Here is a 19,454-nt window from a genome sequence, read left to right on the forward strand (position 1 = left end):
TCTTTTAATGCCTGACGGCCAGCCGACAGGAATTACTTTCCTGACGGTTATTCCTGTCGGCTACCCTCAGGAAAATCTTGATGCCGTCAGGTTTATAGGTAGACTTATTGTGACGGCCAGCCTACAGGGAAAATGGCACGCAGGAAAATGAATTATGTTGAGCATGTATTTTTCTTTCTAGGATCAATGTTGAGCATGTATCTGACAAATCCACATCCTTCTATAATTACAAATTTATTAGCACATATCAATGGTCCACGTATGATCCCATTAAGTGAAAATCCACATCATATCTTCGTACAAGCATCCAAAACCAGTATATACATAGCACGTATCCATGCATGATTGAACATCTGGTAGATGACATCTGAAAATTTTAATTGCTGTTGTTTTATTTGCTCAACAGCAGTAACATGTCAGTTGTACGCATACATGCCACCGCCACCCAAAACAATAAGACTCATGTTTCTAAGTCCACTGGTTCATGATCTGGAGCATCATCTACACCTTCATAAGTTTCTACGTCACCTTAGGTTACCACCATGTTCTCAACATCATTGTTGCCTTCGCTGTTGCCATTGCCGACGTGGTCGCCCATAGCACCATCCTCCAAGCTAACAGAGGATAACTCGGTGTTCCCTGCAAAGTCATGTACACAAGTAACGGGAATAATATTGGAAAGAGAAGGAGATGATGACCAACATCTTTCACCATATGAGTTGTTATCCGCTTAACTCTTTCAAGTTTCATCTTTTAGCATATCTATACAATATATCCTACAGCCCCATGAAACATATATTTTATATTTTAAAGTGGCTCCACAAGATAATCTGGTCCACTTGATGATAATTTAGCTAATCAAGGACTAAAAAAGGATGTTCATTTAGTTTTTCTTTGTAAATCTTAGATATGGCATATGGCAGCAATGCAATCATTAGATGTTATACTACATCTTGGTGCTTTATAAAATAATGGATAGGATTAAACAATACTCACTGGTAGCTTCATGTTCGACCTTGTGCCCACTAGGACGACATTCTTAACGAGGTCCTGCCCTTTTTGCCCTGATGAAAAATGTGCAATCTCAAGATTCCAATCAAGAATAGATGATTTTGTTCAGAACAAGACTAAAGATTTCTGGAAAAGCAGAGTATACTTGTAGCCAGCGGAATAACAGTTTACCTAAAAAGATGACCAAGAAGGCAAGAACTTAAGAGATTGCATAATCCCCTAATTTTAGATATATAGTAAATTCAGCTTCATCTAAACTAACATGATGGGTGAAGATTGTAATTCAAGGAAGTAAAATAAATTAATGGGGTTAGGTAGACGTTGGCTAAACAATGGCTCCAGATTCAATGCACAAGAGCCAAAGACTGGACAAGAAGACCTGAGCTAAATCATGCCCTCAAAGAAGATCCAGCATGCCATACACCCTTGAGTAACTGAGGAATATTACTGCCAGTCTAGATACATGATGGAAGTAACACACAAATCAGATAGATATGCATGTGCGTTAATCACCTCATGTTGCTGACCTACGAGAACTTCATAAAGAAGAGGTATGTACTCCTCATAGTCTTCAGCATCCATGGGCTTGCACCTGAACCAAAACACACACACACACGCGCGTAAAACAGAGCACGGACACGCACTGACTCACTCTTCGAACAGGGCATATGCGAACAGGTGCCGAGCTCAAGGGATGACATGTTCCAAACAACAAGGTACCTGCGACCAAATATGTGTTCAGGAGAAGATTAGAGGAATGGATTAGTGGCGCTGTGCATATGAGGAGAGACTGAGTTAGCATCAGGGATAGATGGTGTATAGTTTCAAAACAATTTACACTACCTCATCATAAATAAGTAATTTGCCAAATAAATAAGGACAGCAACAAATAATAAGGTAACAATTTGAGAGATAATTGCCACATAAAGGCAAGTATGTATATTTCCAAAGTGTGAGAGGTACCTGAGACAGGTTTTGCCTTGCCCTTCCTTCCACTACAAAGACTTCTAAAGATGAGAAACAAAACCTAAAAGAGAGTGGCACAACTATGCAAATAATTACTTATATTGCTAACTAAAATATGACTAACTTGCTTCTAAAATTGAACGTTTACTGCCAAAATTATTTGTGAAGGGAGGCGATATATAAAGTTGTACCAGTGTGGCTGCAGCTTCAACAAAGGATCCTTGATATGGCAGATTCAAGCTACAAGAAATCAAGCATGAAAAAAGAGTAAATATTTGACATCTGATTTCAAGACATTATACTACAATTTGCTCATAAAGTTTTTCAAATGTACATAAATACATAAATACCACTGAGAAAGCAGCTATAGGCCTCATCTTTATATGCGGTACATATTCTAAAAGTACATATCTAGCAATGATACAAGAAGCTTTTCAGTTTCTCAATTATATTAGCTAACATCAGTGCTAATAACACAACCAATTGTAGGTCCTAAAATTTTGAGATATGTGAGAGAACAAAACTCTTTCTAACAAATTGAAAATTGAACAAATCAACATACTGAAAACAGATGCAAAGGGACCCTTATTTTCCCACTCACAAGCCTACTCTTTTCACCAATGAGCCAGCAAAAGAAGGAAATCAAGATAAGGATGCCCTCAGATCTAGATTCTACATAAATTGTATGAACAACTAAAGATCCTGACTTCGTTATTTGGATGACCATGGTTGGACTTACCACAGAAAAATGGATCAACTGGCTTGGACAAAACGGAGAGGAGGAGGCCGCTGCTGTCACGTCAGACGAGGAGGAGCAGGCAGTTTACTGGATGTGCAACAACAGACTTACCCAGATCTGGAGCAGGGAGCACGGGGTACAATCATCGCGTCCAGGGAAGCCGTGTTGGGCGGAGTGGTCCGACGAAGGTGGGATGCAGCAAGGGTCGGAGCTGCAGGCAAGCGACGGTGGAAGTCACAGACATTAAAGGTGGGCGTCGGTGGCGGATGCAGGTTGACCCGGGCGGCGGTGGTGGAGGTGAGAGACGACCAGTAGTGGAGGTCGGGAGAGTGGAGGGCGAGCGGCGCCGGAACGATTTAGGGCGCCGGCGCCGGCCAGGAAGTTTGAGGAGGGCGGCGGCCATGGAGCAGATGTGAGATGGAGAGATGGGACGAAGTGGGGAATTGGTGGTCTAGGGATTCTATTCATCTGGATGGGCCTTTTTTCCTGTAGGCCCATACACACAGGAAAATCGGCGGAAGTTTCATTTGAGGCGCCAAAGCGAAAAAAACGCGGGAGGTAAGAATTTCCGGCGCCAGAGCCCGTTTCGCGGTGGTGAAATGGCGGGCTGGGCCTCAGATATTTTTCCTGTGGGCTGGACTCTCAGGAAAATAGTCAATTTTCCTGGGAGCCAAATTTGGCCCGTCAGGAAAATTTATATTCCTGTGATGGGCTTCGGGCCTCACAGGAAAATTCGTCACCTACAGGAAAAATACAGTTTCTGGTAGTGAGCCCCAGGTAGCGCTCTGGGGACGCTTTAACATTGATACCGAGGATCAACTTCCGATTCTCCCGTGTATGGGTTGTTTGGATATACAGAGATAATAGAGAATCAGTTTTCCTTATGCACGATTTCAGGTGTTATAACCTCAAACCTTATTTGGATTATCTAACTAATTTCCAATTAAGTAAAACCGAGATTCCTAAAAACCCAAAAATCTATTTTTTCAGAAAAGCAACTATTTTTGTGCGTGTAAAAACTTGTTTTATGTACACTGGATTGCAACGGGACTGCGGCAGGTCCAAGCAAGAAACCATATATATATATAAAAATTCACCTTAACCGAAAAACTAACCAAAACTGATTTACCTAATAAAAGTCCTCTAAAAACATGCTACGCAAGAACCCATGTCTAATTCTCGGTTCCCAAGCAACCACGTAGGTGTTGTGAGGCGCTAGAACTAAAAACACCGAGCTAGCTCCTCTATATCTGAAGAATCTCAGATAATCTATTTACACTCTGCACTTTGGAATTGATAAAATCCAAATTGTAGCAAATAATAGATGGTTAATCCAAGGTGAGGTACACTTACCCGGATACATCCGTCCACATCCGTGCCTCTGAAGTTGTTTAACAAGGAAATAGAGCCTTTCGCACACATGAGAAGTAAATATGATGACATGGGATCCCCTTGTCATAGATCCCTTTGTTTTGTTTTACCAGAATAGCAAGAGCTTTGCATTTTCATTTCAGTAGGGAGGAAATTGTACAATACTGAAGCAAAACAACCGAAGAAACAAGAGAAAAAAGAAGTCAGAAAATAAATCTGAAATCTGTGCAAACAGTTCGACTATACAGCCATATGCTTCAAGAGTTCAAGTGATGTAAACCGCGGCCTTACAAATCCTCCCATTTCTATCAAGCCATATGCCTCAAGTGATGTAAACCGCCGCTGAGCATTCATCCACTTCTGCCCATCTTTTCCCCAGGCGTCTAGTCTTGCTCAAGAAACGGCAGCAGTCAGGGCGCCTGAGCAGCAGCCAGAAAACAGCACCGGCCAGGAACCAAGTTTCCTTATCAAAAGGCAATCCAGAGAAAAGTGCTTGGCCGACTCAATCGTCGTTTGGTAACAGTTAGACCAAACATCACGGTGCTCCAGTTCCTTCTTCTCAGTCTATCCGCTGTCCAAAGGCTGTTCTAGAGGAGAGTCCAGATGAAGAATTCGATTTTCATCTCGGATTTCATGTTCCAAACCTTCTCAAGCTGAAGTTGAGGGATACGGGATCAGAATTGCACATCACAGGAAGATTTGATTGAGTACTGTCCATTGGCTGAGATCTTCCAGAATATCTAATCAGGTTTTGGGTCAAGAGTGATGGACTGAATTTTTTTTCCTTCCAAAAAGGGAAATGAACATGTCCAGCACATCCGCAGAGGAGATATTACCTAAACGTCTCATCCAAGATCCATTGGGGATAGCATCTTTCACCATGAGATGTTTAGAACTAGCAAAAAAAAAAAGGTTGGTGCCAACTCTTCGGAGCATGCCCATCAAGCCATCTGTGGTTCCAGAAACTAGTAAAAAAAATGGTACTCCCTCCGATCCTTAATAAGTGTCGCAGTATTGAAGTTAAACCTTAGTTCAGTACTGCGACCCTTATTATGTATCGGAGGGAGTAGTAGATTTGACATTCACTTTTTCCAAGAACCCGACGGGCGTGACACAATTCATGAGCAGCCTCATAAAGCTATTAATGAGCCAAGCTTGTACAACATCGCTTCTAAATCGTGTCGCTCAACCCTATCATATGCTTCCAGCATGTCAAGCTTGACCACAGATTATGTTGCTTTACACTTATTCTTTAGAGCATGCTCACTTTCAGATGGGTTACTAGGCCGTTGTCTGATCCTGATCTGGTTCTACTACATCCAAGCTTAGGCATCTGCGGTCGTGCTGCCTGGTCTTTTTTTATTTAAGAATTGTGTGGACTTTCATTCAATCACAATGATTATGGATATATACATGTTTCGAATAGTTATGAATATACAGATAATGTCAGGGGTTAACATAAACCAGAAATGACATAGACTGCACCAGCACGGCAGGCCCGGCGGTAAGATTTCGTCGAAAATTTCTGGTTTTGTGGGGGCATAGCCTTACGTCTCACAAATCTCATGAATTCTTATGGTGCTTCAACATGTAGTCTTAATAATTTCTTCAGGGGCTTCAAGGCAAGGGGTACCTGGTGCAATGGCTGCGGATGCTGGCGAGGACTGGCATGAGCTTCAGGCCTTGGACGATTCTCCTCGCCGCCTAGGTGTTGGTGGTAGCGCTGGTCTACCTCCTCCGAGACAAGTGGAACCACTTCGTGCAGCAAGAGGCAACCAGCAAACGACCGCAAGGAGGTGGCCATGATGCCGTAGTATGGCGATGGGAGCTCACTTGGCCAAATGCAACACCAATCTGTACAGTTCACAAGCTGGAAATAAAATAGTTAGAAGAAGGTCAGAACCATAACCTTGGATAAGTTTCTGTAACTCGTTAACTGAAGCTGCAAATTGGACGGCTTTTCGAGCGTAGATAGATACAAACACGCAGTGTGGCATTTTGCCAAGCCGGGGCTTGCATGATCAATAAGAGATTCATATCAAACACTAACTTCTTATATATGCCAAGGAGGCAACAATTCAGCTCGCGGTACCCATACAGTGAGACAATTTCAGGAACCACAATGATAGTTTGCACTTTCCAAAATACAATGACCAAGTGCCCAAGTGATTTCCTTGCATAAATTCAGCTACCGACCTATTTTAGTCTAAGTAAGAACACACCATTAGAACCAACGAACTACGCTTTGGAGGCAAGCTTGGCGATGAGCTCGTTCAGAACAGACGGGTCAGTTGCAGATATGCGCTGCCAGTCACTGGTCGCCATGACACCTTCCAAGATTGCAGCAGATTGGACTTTGAGGAACTCCAGGCAGGCCTCCTTAAGTCCACGGCAATGGTGCTGCGCTGCCAGACCAAGGATGGCGGTCACCGAGCCCAAATTTATGTGCTCCGACAGCCTCTCTTCACACATTGACTTGAGCCGCTGGAGATCAAACCTATCCGCGGCGGCAAGCAAGTGTCGCAGCCATGTAACCTTAGAGACGGCTTCCCCTGCCTGTCCCTCCACCTCCATCTCTGGCATCAAGTCGGTGTAGACGAAATTAAGCAAGGCCTTGAAGACATTCGGTTCCATGTCTTGTATCTGTATGGCATCGTCTATAGCAATCCCCTCCTTCATGGGTCCGAAGAGCTCTGCCATGAAGACGGCGGAACGGGACGCGAGCACACAACGGTGCGCTGCGAATGTCTCGTGGCCGACCTCGAAGGTCACGTCGACGCCCACCTTCGTAACAAAGAGATGGTTCAGATGCTCACTTAAATTAGGTGGGGGCACCTCGATCAAGGGAGCAGCAGCAGCTTCGGCAATGATGAAGTCACACCGGATGGTGAAACAATCGTCCTTGAGATGCTCTGACTTCTCAAGGGCCTCTCTTTTCATGAAACGGTGGAGACCAAAACCATAGCCTTTTTTATGGAAAGAAGATGCTTTGATTCCACGGACGCGTGCAGGTTCTTGTTTGCCAACCTCACCAATGAAACTAAAGTGATGGTGCGCCTTCACAGGTTGTGCAACATCCTGATCAAGGGAAAGAAAAACAGAAATGTAACCAGCATCCTCCAGGAGGTCACCATTGGGGTAAAACTTCAGAGCCCATTGATAGCCTCCAGCTTTGAAAGAGCCGGTCTTGATTCTCTTTCCATTGGGAAGGTCTTTGATGCGGGAGTAACCTTCAACCACAAGCAGGTGATACCAGCTGCCTCTGCTGGCTGCGCTGGAGCCAGGGTAAAACATTGCCGACTCCGGGGACGATGGGTGCACCAGTCGGCCGTCGGCAACGACGGATACGCCAGCGAACGGCATGATTCCTGCGATCTTGTGGCAATGTGGAGCAGCAGGGGTCGCTGGGCGAGCGGCAGGGAAGACGTTCGCTTGGGGGAACGGCCGCTCGTTTCGGCAGGCGAGTCGGCGCTGGGGAGAGCGGGGTAGGGGAGTGGTCGACGGGGAGGCGGCCCTGGCGAGAGCAGCAGGGGGGTCGTCTACGGCGAGGCGGCGGTGGGAAGTGATCGACGGTGAGGAGGCATTGGGGATGGCGGCGGTGCAGGGAGCGTGAGACTAGGGATTTGGCGGTGGGGGCGGCGGCGGTGAGATAGAGCATAGAGGTACCCTCGCGCGCGGAGATGGGCCGGCCCACGCGACTGTTTGTGTCTTTTTTAATCAACAGTTTTGGGCCCAAACCGTTTTTTAAATTATCACTAGCAAACATGCCGGCAGGTTGCAACGGAAGAGTAAATATCCTTTTTATTTGAGTCACTATTTTTGTTTTGATTCAATTTTGATTTTGATTCGTCATATTGATGGCATGCACCTACGACCACACGCAGGCAGCATCTGGTGGTGCAAGGAGGCCGCGCCTATAGATAAAGTTTATTTAAGAAAACCTATATGTACCACTCTGGCAGAAAACGCATATTTGACCTGAGGATGAAATCAATTCACGATCTAACCTGGTCTTGAAATTTTTTCACATAACAGACCGTTTTGTGTGGCGCCCGACAGGCGGGCGCTGCATTGCACCATGCAGCGTCGTTGTTTTAGGCGTCGCATGCCCGGCCAGCGTGGCAGCCCGGGGTCAGGGGCGGCCCCGCAGCCAGCCGTGTAGCGCCCAACGCATAGGCGTCACACTTGTAATGTGCAGCGTCTAGGGCATCGGCGTCACACTTCTAATGTGCAGCGCCGGTTCCTTAGGCGATGCACAGTCTGTTTGTCACTTAGGCTGGCCCCACTCTCTCTCCCCTCCCACCCCCACCCCAAACACCCCCACCCCACCCAAACCCTGAGCCTTGCGGCCGTCCTCTCTTCCCCTCTCCCCCCTCTTAAATCCTTCTAAAATATTGCAAAATCCGGAGTATTTGACCGTGGATTTCGAAGCCAACCCCTCCTGTTGGGGATATAACTGGTGGGTATAAACCGCCCAGGAGGGGCTGGTTTATCCACCGAAAGACTACCAATATTGAAGCCCATGAAGTTATAGAAGATGGCGACTTATGGAGGATACCTGACAAAGGAACCCAAAGCCCAGAGGCGGGTTAGGGCCCATAGATATAAATCGCCATAGGCGTGTAACTTGTAATGTAAGACAGTAAAGAGTAGATACCGAGCCGGACATGTTTATGAACCGGCCTCGGGACTCTGTAGACTGACGGGCATCAACCTGTGTATATAAAGGGAGGACCCGACGACGGTTTAGGGACAACACACAACAACTCGAGAGCCAGGCAAAGCGGATTCGCTCCCTGGTCATCGAACCCCATCAATTCCACCACAACTGGATCGTAGGCTTTTACCTTCACCGCAAGGGCCGAACCAGTATAAACTCCATGTGTCCTTTGTCCGGTTTAACCCTTTAAGCTAATCTCATTGCGATGGCTCCATGACTAAGTCCTTACGTTAGGACATCTGACGTGTTAATTCCACGACAGTTGGCGCCCACCGTGGGGCTATCGCACGATGGTTTCAAGTTCTTAGAGGGCAAGTTCGAAGGGCTCAAGGGATATGCAGTGGGCCGGATGACCAAGAGTCGTCGCGGCAAGCTCTACATCGACGACGCGGGCTGGGGCCCCGACGCCGGCTCAATCGAGTACGGGTACCGGGTCCCCTTCGGAGGAATTCATGTCTTCATCGGCAAGATCAGCGAAATGGGCCCTGAGCCGGACATCTGCGCCGACCTCATCGAGATGGCTCAGCGTGCAAGCCCTGCCCGAGTTCAGCCCGCCATGAAGCGTGCGTTCGTAGGATTCATCCATGGTGCAGAATCTGAACCGGTATCCGACGGTGAGACGACGGTCTATTCAGATGGCGAGTCATCCACCGCGGAGACCGAGTCATTGTACCAAATGCCAGATGGCCGGTTTGGGGGCTGTTCCGATGGCGACAGTATTCCGGATCCCCTTGAACCACCAAACCGGGTTGCGATCTTCAAGGCCGGTACGCAGCCCGCACCGCACTCCTTAGCTGCGGCGGCAATGATTTCCGGATCGGCAGCCGGGGCAGGAGGCCCTGTGCGCCCATTGGCTCAAGTTCTGTCCGGTTTACTGGACGCTTTGGCAACATTGTTGACCATGGAAGTTAACCCGGATAATGCAGATCAGCATAACGCGGAAGTCAGGAAATAACGAGACCAGATAGCTCAGGCTAAGGAGGACATGGCTGCTGAGGAAACTAGGATGGCTACGGAGCGGGCCACTTTGGATGCTCAGGCGCAGCGAATTCATGCCGATGTTGGGGAACGTAGCAGAAATTCAAAAAATTTCCTACGAATCACCAAGATCTATCTATGGAGAAACCAGCAACGAGGGGAAGGAGAGTGCATCTACATACCCTTGTAGATCGCTAAGCAGAAGCGTTCAAGAGAACGGGGTTGAAGAAGTCGTACTCGTCGTGATCCAAATCACCGGAGATCCTAGTGCCGAACGGACGGCACCTCCGCGTTCAACACACGTACAGCCCGGTGACGTCTCCCACGCCTTGATCCAGCAAGGAGAGAGGGAGAGGTTGAGGAAGACTCCATCCAGCAGCATCACAACGGCGTGGTGGTGATGGAGGAGCGTGGTAGTCCAGCAGGGCTTCACCAAGCACCACGAGAGAGGAGGAGTAAGAGAGGTAGGGCTGCGCCAATAGAGGGAGAAACTCATGTGTTGGGTAGCCCCCAGGCCTCAAGTATTTATAGGGGAAGGGGAGGGGGCTGCGCCCCCTCTAGGGTTCCCTCCCCAAGGGTGGCGGCAGCCCCCAGATGCCATCTAGGTGGCGGCCAGAGGGGGAGAGAGGGGAGGCGCGCCTGGGGTGGGCCTTAGGGCCCATCTGCCCTAGGGTTTGCCCCCTCCCACTCTCCCTTGCGCCTTGGGCCCCTTGTGGGGGGCGCACCAGCCCACCTGGGGCTGGTTCCCTCCCACACTTGGCCCATGCTGCCCTCCGGGGTTGGTGACCCCACTTGGTAGACCCCCGGGACCCTCCCGGTGGTCCCGATACGTTACCGGAAAAACCGAAACTTTTCTGGTGACCAAAACAGGACTTCCCATATATAAATCTTTACCTCCGGACCATTCCGGAACTCCTCGTGACGTCCGGGATCTCATCCGGGACTTCGAACAACATTCGGTAACCACATACAAACTTCCTTTATAACCCTAGCGTCATCGAACCTTAAGTGTGTAGACCCTACGGGTTCGGGAATCATGCAGACATGACCGAGACGTTCTCCGGTCAATAACCAACAGCGGGATCTAGATACCCATGTTGGCTCCCACATGTTCCACGATGATCTCATCGGATGAACCACGATGTCAAGGACTCAATCAATCCCGTATACAATTCCCTTTGTCTAACAGTATTGTACTTGCCCGAGATTCGATTGTCGGTATGCCGATACCTAGTTCAATCTCGTTACCGGCAAGTCTCTTTACTCATTCCGTAACACATCATCCCGTGATCAACCCCTTGGTCACATTGTGCACATTATGATGATGTCCTACCGAGTGGGCCCAGAGATACCTCTCCGTTTACACGGAGTGACAAATCCCAGTCTCGATTCGTGCCAACCCAACAGACACTTTCGGAGATACCTGTAGTGCACCTTTATAGCCACCCAATTACGTTGTGACGTTTGGTACACCCAAAGCATTCCTACGGTATCCGGGAGTTGCACAATCTCATGGTCTAAGGAAATGATACTTGAGATTAGAAAAGCTTTAGCATATGAACTACACGATCCTTGTGCTAGGCTTAGGATTGGGTCTTGTCCATCACATCATTCTCCTAATGATGTGATCCCGTTATCAATGACATCTAATGTCCATGGTCAGGAAACCGTAACCATCTATTGATCAACGAGCTAGTCAATCAGAGGCTTACTAGGGACATGGTGTTGTCTATGTATCCTCACATGTATCTGAGTTTCCTATCAATACAATTATAGCATGGATAATAAACGATTATCATGAACAAGGAAATATAATAATAACTAATTTATTATTGCCTCTAGGGCATATTTCCAACAGTCTCCCACTTGCACTAGAGTCAATAATCTAGTTCACATCGCCATGTGATTAACACTGACAGGTCACATCGCCATGTTACCAACATCCAAAGAGTTTACTAGTGTCTAAACTAGTTCACATCACCATGTGATTAAGTCTCAATGTGTTCTTGGATTTGATCATGTTTTGCTTGTGAGAGAGGTTTTAGTCAACGATTCTGCAACATTCAGATCCGTATGTACTTCGCAATTCTCTATGTCATATTGTAAATGCTGCTTCCACGCTCCTGTTGGAGCTATTGCTCCACTATACGTATCCGGTTTGCTACTCAGAGTCATTCGGATAGGTGTTAAAGCTTGCATCATCGTAACCCTTTACGCCGAACTCTTTATCACCTCCATAATCGAGAAACATATCCTTATTCCTCTAAGGATAATTTTGACCGCTATCTAGTGATCCACTCCTTGATCACCTTTGTACCCTCTTGCCAGACATATGGCAAGGCACACAGCAGGTGCGGTACTTAGCATAGCATACTGTAGAGCCTATGTCTAAAGCATAGGGGACAACCTTCGTCCTTTCTCTCTTTTCTGCCGTGGTCAAGCTTTAAGTCTTAACTTCGTACCTTACAACTCAGGCAAGAACTCCTTCTTTCACTGATCCATCTTGAACACCTTCAAGATCATGTCAAGGTATGTGCTCATTTGAAAGTATTATTAAGCATTTTGATCTATCCTTATAGATCTTGATGCTAAATGTTCAAGTAGCTTAATCCAGGTTTTCTATTGAAAAACATCTTTCAAATAACCCTATATGCTTTCCAGAAATTCTACATCATTTCTGATCAACAATATGTTAACAACATATACTCATCAGAAATTCTATAGTGCTCCCACTCACTTCTTTGGAAATACAAGTTTTTCATAAACTTTGTACAAACCCAAAATCTTTGATCATCTCATCAAAGTGTACATTCCAACTCCGAGATGCTTACTCCAGTCCTTAGAAGGATCGCTGGTGCTAGCATACCTTTTAGCATCCTTAGGATCGACAAAACCTTTCTGATTGTATCACATACAATCTTTCCTTACAAAAAACTGGTAAGGAAACTTGTTTTGACATCCATCTGCCAGATTTCATAAATGCAACTAATGCTAACATGATTCCGACAGACTTAAGCATCGCTACAGATGAGAAAATCTCATCGTAGTCAACTCCTTGAACTTGTGAAAAAACTCTTCGCCACAAGTCGAGCTTCATAGATGGTGACATTACCGTCCACGTCCATCTTCTTCTTAAAGATCCATTTATTTCAATGGCTTGCCGATCATCGGGCAAGTCCACCAAAGTCCATGCTTTGTTATGATACATGGATCCTATCTCGGATTTCATGGCTTCTAACCATTTGTCGGAATTTGGGCCCACCATCGCTTCTCCATAGCTCGTAGGTTCATTGTTGTCTAGCAACATGACCTTCAAGACAGGATTACTGTGCCACTCTGAAGTGGCACGCATCCTTGTCACCCTACGAGGTACGGTAGTGACTTGATCCAAAACTTCATGATCACTATCATAAGCTTCTACTTCAATTGGTGTAGGTGCCACAGGAACAACTTCCTATGCCCTGCTACACACTAGTTGAAGTGACGGTTCAATAACCTCATCAAGTCTCCACCATCCTCCCACTCAATTCTTCGAGACAAACTTTTCTCGAGAAAGGACCTGATTCAAGAAACAATCCCTATTGCTTTCGGATCTGAATTAGGAGGTATACCCAACTGTTTTTGGGTGTCCTATGAAGATGCATTTTATCCGCTTTGGGTTCGAGCTTATCAACCTGAAACTTTTTCACATAAGTATCGCAGCCCCAAACTTTTAAGGAACGACAGCTTAGGTTTCTCCAAACCATAGTTCAAATGGTGTCGTCTCAACGGAATTACGTGGTGCCCTATTAAAGTGAGTGCGTTTCTCTCTAATGCCTAACCCATGAATGATAGTGGTAATTCGATAAGAGACATCATGGTACGCACCATATCCAATAGGGTGCAACTATGATGTTCGGACACACCATCACACTATGGTGTTCCAGGCGGTATTAATTGTGAAACAATTTCCACAATGTCTTAATTGTGTGCCAAAACTCGTAACTCAGATATTCATCTCTATGACATATCATAGACATTTTATCCTCTTGTCACAATGATCTTCAACTTCACTCTGAAATGACTTGAACCATTCAATAATTCAGACTCGTGTTTCATCAAGTAAATATACTCAACATCTATTCGAATCATCTGTGAAGTAAGAACATAACAATGTTCACTGCATGCCTCAGCACTCATTGTACTGCACACATCAAAATGTGTTACTTCCAACAAGTTGCTATCTTGTTCCATCTTACTGAAACCAAGGCTTTTTTAGTCATCTTGTCCATGTGGTATGATTTGCATATCTCAAGTGATTCAAAATCAAGTGAGTCCAAACGATCCATCTGCATGGAGTTTCTTCATGCGTATACACCAATAGACATGGTTCGCATGTCTCAAACTTTTCAAAAACGAGTGAGTCCAAAGATCCATCAACATGGAGCTTCTTCATGCGTTTTATACCAATATGACTTACATGGCAGTGCCACAAGTAAGTGGTACTATCATTACTATCTTATATATTTTGGCATGAAAATGTGTATCACTACGATCGAGATTCAATAAACCATTCGTTTCAGGTTTAATACTAATCTTGATGGTAGAGGGAGCGTGCGATGTTTGATCACATCAAACTTGGAAACACTTCCAACACATATCGTCATCTCACCTTTAGCTAGTCTCTGTTTATTCCGTAGCTCTTTATTTCGAGTTACTAACACTTAACAACAGAACCGGTATCTAATACCCTGGTGCCACTAGGAGTACTAGTAAAGTACACATTAACATAATGTATATCCAATATATTTCTATCGACCTTTCCAGCCTTCTTATCTACCAAGTATCTAGGGTAATTCTGCTCCAGTGGTTGTTCTCCTTATTATAGAAGCACTCAGTCTCGGGTTAAGGTTCAACCTTGGGTTTCTTCACTGGAGCAGCAGCTGATTTGTCGTTTCACGAAGTATCCCTTCTTGCCCTTGCCCTTCTTGAAACTAGTGGTTTCACCAACCATCAACAATTGATGCTCCTTCTTGATTTCTACTTTCGCGGTGTCAAACATCGTGAATACCTCAAGGATCATCATATCTATCCCTGATATGTTATAGTTCATCACGAAGCTCTAGCAGCTTGGTGGCAATGACTTTGGAGAAACATCACTATCTCATCTAGAAGATCAACTCCCACTCAATTAAAGTGATTGTTGTACTCAGACAATCTGAGCACAAGCTCAACGATTGAGCTTTTCTCCCTTAGTTTGCAGGCTCAGAAAATCGTCGGAGGTCTCATGCCTCTTGACATGGGCACGAGCCTGAAATCCCAATTTCAGCTCTCGAAACATCTCATATGTTCCGCGACATTTCGAAAAATGTCTTTGGTGCCTCAACTCTAAACCGTTTAACTGAACTATCACGTAGTTATCAAAACGTGTATGTCCGATGTTCGCAACATCCACAGACGACGTTTGGGGTTCAGCACACTGAGCGGTGCATTAAGGACATAAGCTTTCTACTGATCGCATAATCGCTACTATCAACTTTCAACTATATTTTCTCTAGGAACATATCTAAACAGTGGAACTAAAGCGCGAGCCTACGACATAATTTGCAAAGATCTTTTGACTACGTTCAGGATAATTAAGTTCATATTATGAACTCCCACTCAGATAGACATCCCTCTAGTCATCTAAGTGATTACATGATCCGAGTCAACTAGGCTGTGTCCGATCATCACGTGAGACGGACTAGTCATCATCGGTGAACATCTTCATGTTGATCGTATCTACTATATGACTCATGCTGGACCTTTAGGTCTCTTGTGTTCCGAGGCCATGTCTGTACATGCTAGGCTCGTCAAGTTAACCTAAGTATTTTGCGTGTGTAAATCTGGCGTACACCCGTTGTATGTGAACGTAAGAATCCATCACACCTGATCATCACGTGGTGCTTAGAAACAACGAACTTTCGCAACGGTGCACAGTTAGGGGGAACACTTTCTTGAAATTTTAATGAGGGATCATCTTATTTACTACCGTCGTTCTAAGCAAATAAGATGCATAAACATGATAAACATCACATGCAATCAAATAGTGACATGATATGGCCAATATCATTTTTGCTCCTTTTGATCTCCATCTTCGGGGCTCCATGATCATCATCGTCACCGGCATGACACCATGATCTCCATCATCGTGTCTTCATGAAGTTGTCTCGCCAACTATTACTTCTACTACTATGGCTACCGGTTAGCAATAAAGTAAAGTAATTACATGGCGTTGTTCAATGACACGCAGGTCATACAATAAATAAAGACAACTCCTATGGCTCCTGCCGGTTGTCATTCTGATCGACATGCAAGTCGTGATTCCTATTACAAGAACATGATCAATCTCATAAATCACATTCTTCTTGGCCATATCACATCACATAGGATACCCTGCAAAAACAAGTTAGACGTCCTCTAATTGTTGTTTGCATGTTTTACGTGGCTGCTATGGGTTTCTAGCAAGAACGTTTCTCACCTACTCAAAAAACACAACGTGATATGTCAATTGCTATTTACCCTTCATAAGGACCCTTTTCATCGAATCCGTTCCGACTAAAGTGGGAGAGACTGGCACCCGCTAGCCACCTTATGCACCAAGTGCATGTCAGTCGGTGGAACCTGTCTCACGTAAGTGTACGTGTAAGGTCGGTCCGGGCCGCTTCATCCCACAATACCATCGAAACAAGATTGGACTAGTAACGGTAAGCGAACAAAATCAACGCCCACAACTATTTTATGTTCTACTCGTGCATAGAATCTATGCAATAGACCTAGCTCATGATGCCACTGTTGGGGAACGTAGCAGAAATTCAAAAAATTTCCTATGAATCACCAAGATCTATCTATGGAGAAACCAGCAACGAGGGGAAGGAGAGTGCATCTACATACCCTTGTAGATCGCTAAGCGGAAGGTTCAAGAGAACGGGGTTGAAGGAGTCGTACTCATCGTGATCCAAATCACCGGAGATCCTAGTGCCGAACGGACGGCACCTCCGCGTTGAACACACGTACAGCCCGGTGACGTCTCCCACGCCTTGATCCAGCAAGGGGAGAGGGAGAGGTTGAGGAAGACAGCACAGCAGCAGCACAATGGCGTGGTGGTGATGGAGGAGCGTGATAGTCCGGCAGGGCTTCGCCAAGCACCGCGAGAGAAGAGGAGTAAGAGAGGTAGGGCTGCGCCAATAGAGGGAGAAACTCATGTGTTGGGTAGCCCCCAGGCCTCAAGTATTTATAGGGGAAGGGGAGGGGGCTGCGCCCCCTCTAGGGTTCCCTCCCCAAGAGTGGCGGCATCCCCCAGATGCCATCTGGGTGGCGGCCAGAGGGGGAGAGAGGGGAGGCGCGCCTGGGGTGGGCCTTAGGGCCCATCTGCCCTAGGGTTTGCCCCCTCCCACTCTCCCTTGCGCCTTGCGCCCCTTGTGGGGGGCGCACCAGCCCACCTGGGGCTGGTTCCCTCCCACACTTGGCCCATGCTGCCCTCCGGGGTTGGTGGCCCCACTTGGTGGACCCCCGGGACCCTCCCGGTGGTCCCGGTACGTTACCGGAAAAACCCGAAACTTTTCCGGTGACCAAAACAGGACTTCCCATATATAAATTTTTACCTCCGGACCATTCCGGAACTCCTCGTGACGTCCGGGATCTCATCCGGGACTCGGAACAACATTCGGTAACCACATACAAACTTCCTTTATAACCCTAGCGTCATCGAACCTTAAGTGTGTAGACCCTACGGGTTCGGGAATCATGCAGACATGACCGAGACATTCTCCGGTCAATAACCAATAGCGGGATCTGGATACCCATGTTGGCTCCCACATGTTCCACGATGATCTCATCGGATGAACCACGATGTCAAGGACTCAATCGATCCCGTATACAATTCCCTTTGTCTAACGGTATTGTACTTGCCCGAGATTCGATCGTCGGTATGCCGATACCTAGTTCAATCTCGTTACCGGCAAGTCTCTTTACTCGTTCCGTAACACATCATCCCGTGATCAACCCCTTGGTCACATTGTGCACATTATGATGATGTCCTACCGAGTGGGCCCAGAGATACCTCTCCGTTTACACGGAGTGACAAATCCCAGTCTCGATTCAATGCAACCCAACAGACACTTTCGGAGATACCTATAGTGCACCTTTATAGCCACCCAGTTACGTTGTGACGTTTGGTACACCCAAAGCATTCGTACGGTATCCGGGAGTTGCACAATCTCATGGTCTAAGGAAATGATACTTGACATTAGAAAAGCTTTAGCATACGAACCACACGATCCTTGTGCTAGGCTTAGGATTGGGTCTTGTCCATCACATCATTCTCCTAATGATGTGATCCCGTTATCAATGACATCCAATGTCCATGGTCAGGAAACCGTAACCATCTATTGATCAACGAGCTAGTCAATCATAGGCTTACTAGGGACATGGTGTTTTCTATGTATCCTCACATGTATCTGAGTTTCCTATCAATACAATTATAGCATGGATAATAAACGATTATCATGAACAAGGAAATATAATAATAACTAATTTATTATTGCCTCTAGGGCATATTTCCAACAGCCGAATCTTACCGGCTCATGCAGGATCAAAACGTTTCAAACGACGTGATGAGGAGGAGGCACCAATGTCGTCTACCGCCGGTTTATGAAGCAAGGAACCTCTTTAGCACGCCAGGAGCGGGAACTAGTAACCCGGCAACGGTAAATCGGGTTGAAGCACCTGCGACAGGAGCGCCGGATCGGCCATGGATGATGGACCAGCCTCGACAGAACCATGATCCGCGTCAGTACGTGCCAGCACCGCTGGGTCATTTTCCTACCCCTTTGGATAACATGATTGCCATCGAATCACGATTGGCAGCTATTCCAATAGAAAGCGATTCTCCGGCAGTGGTTGAGACACGGCGGGCCAAAGATCTCCTCCAAACAGCAATGGTTCAGCAGCAGGCTTATTCATATAGTCGGGACAAGATTCATTCTACCCCTCGCCCGAGCCGGAGTTACAGCAGGCATGTTGAGGAACCGACTGTGTCAAGCAGTGGTCGGAACCATAATCCTCCCCGCAGGCCTAACCCGACAGGGGGGAGAGCTGATGCACATGATGTAGTAAACCAGGGCAGAGCACGTCGAGAATCCGAGTTTAGCTGCGCGGGATGCGGCGCGTCAACTTACTCCGGTTTGTGCCACAACTTCAGTGGAACCAGGGGTTGTTTTCAGTTCTTTGGGGGTGCCGTGTCTCACCCCAGCTCTACGCAATGTACGGCTACCCAAGGATTTCAAGGGTCCTCGTAAGGTGCCCAATTGCACTGCAGATTTATACCCCGAGTCATGGATCGAAAGCTATGAGATGGCAATGGAGATGCTGGATGTGGATGAGGCGGTATGTGCTAAATACTTCACCATGATGCTAGAAGGAACAACCCGTACTTGGTTAAAAAGTTTGCCAGTTAACTCCATTGGGTCATGGGCCGAGTTAAAGAACCGGTTTATCATGAATTTCAAGGACACGTGCAAGCAGCCTATGTCGATTGTGGACTTAGCTTCCTGTGTTCAAGGAGAAGGTGAATCGACAACCCATTGGGTGCGCCGGGTTTCAGAAATCTTACATTCATCAGATCGCATCAATGCCGATACAACAGTCTTA

The 19,454-nt window shown here is 46.4% G+C and overlaps 1 protein-coding gene and 1 long non-coding RNA gene across 5 annotated transcripts; both read right to left on the reverse strand.

The window, feature by feature from the left end:
* Positions 1-218: 218 nt before the first annotated feature.
* On the reverse strand, positions 219-3,142 carry LOC123146127 (uncharacterized). 4 transcript variants are annotated; one of them, XR_006472625.1, is made up of 4 exons: positions 2,828-3,142; positions 2,717-2,734; positions 1,525-2,217; positions 219-1,064 (listed from the first exon to the last, which is right to left on the reverse strand). It is a non-coding gene; the product is annotated as an uncharacterized lncRNA (long non-coding RNA). The 4 variants fall into 4 exon arrangements; XR_006472623.1 differs by having other exon boundaries at positions 219-639; positions 997-1,064; positions 2,717-3,142; XR_006472624.1 differs by lacking the exon at positions 2,717-2,734.
* A 3,058-nt stretch (positions 3,143-6,200) lies between these two features.
* On the reverse strand, positions 6,201-7,744 carry LOC123146118 (BTB/POZ and MATH domain-containing protein 3-like). Its single transcript, XM_044565706.1, has one exon. It carries the CDS (start codon positions 7,448-7,450, stop codon positions 6,326-6,328), a length of 1,125 nt encoding a protein of 374 aa, XP_044421641.1. The 5' UTR covers positions 7,451-7,744; the 3' UTR covers positions 6,201-6,325.
* Between the last annotated feature and the right edge of the window lie 11,710 nt (positions 7,745-19,454).

The sequence above is a fragment of the Triticum aestivum genome, chromosome 1B, assembly GCF_018294505.1.
Source record: "Triticum aestivum cultivar Chinese Spring chromosome 1B, IWGSC CS RefSeq v2.1, whole genome shotgun sequence".
NCBI classification, from domain to species: domain Eukaryota; kingdom Viridiplantae; phylum Streptophyta; class Magnoliopsida; order Poales; family Poaceae; genus Triticum; species Triticum aestivum.

Bases quoted from the DNA above. Each gene is read 5' to 3' on its own strand.
- LOC123146118 (XM_044565706.1), bottom strand. From the start codon at position 7,450: ATGCCGTTCGCTGGCGTATCCGTCGTTGCCGACGGCCGACTGGTGCAC.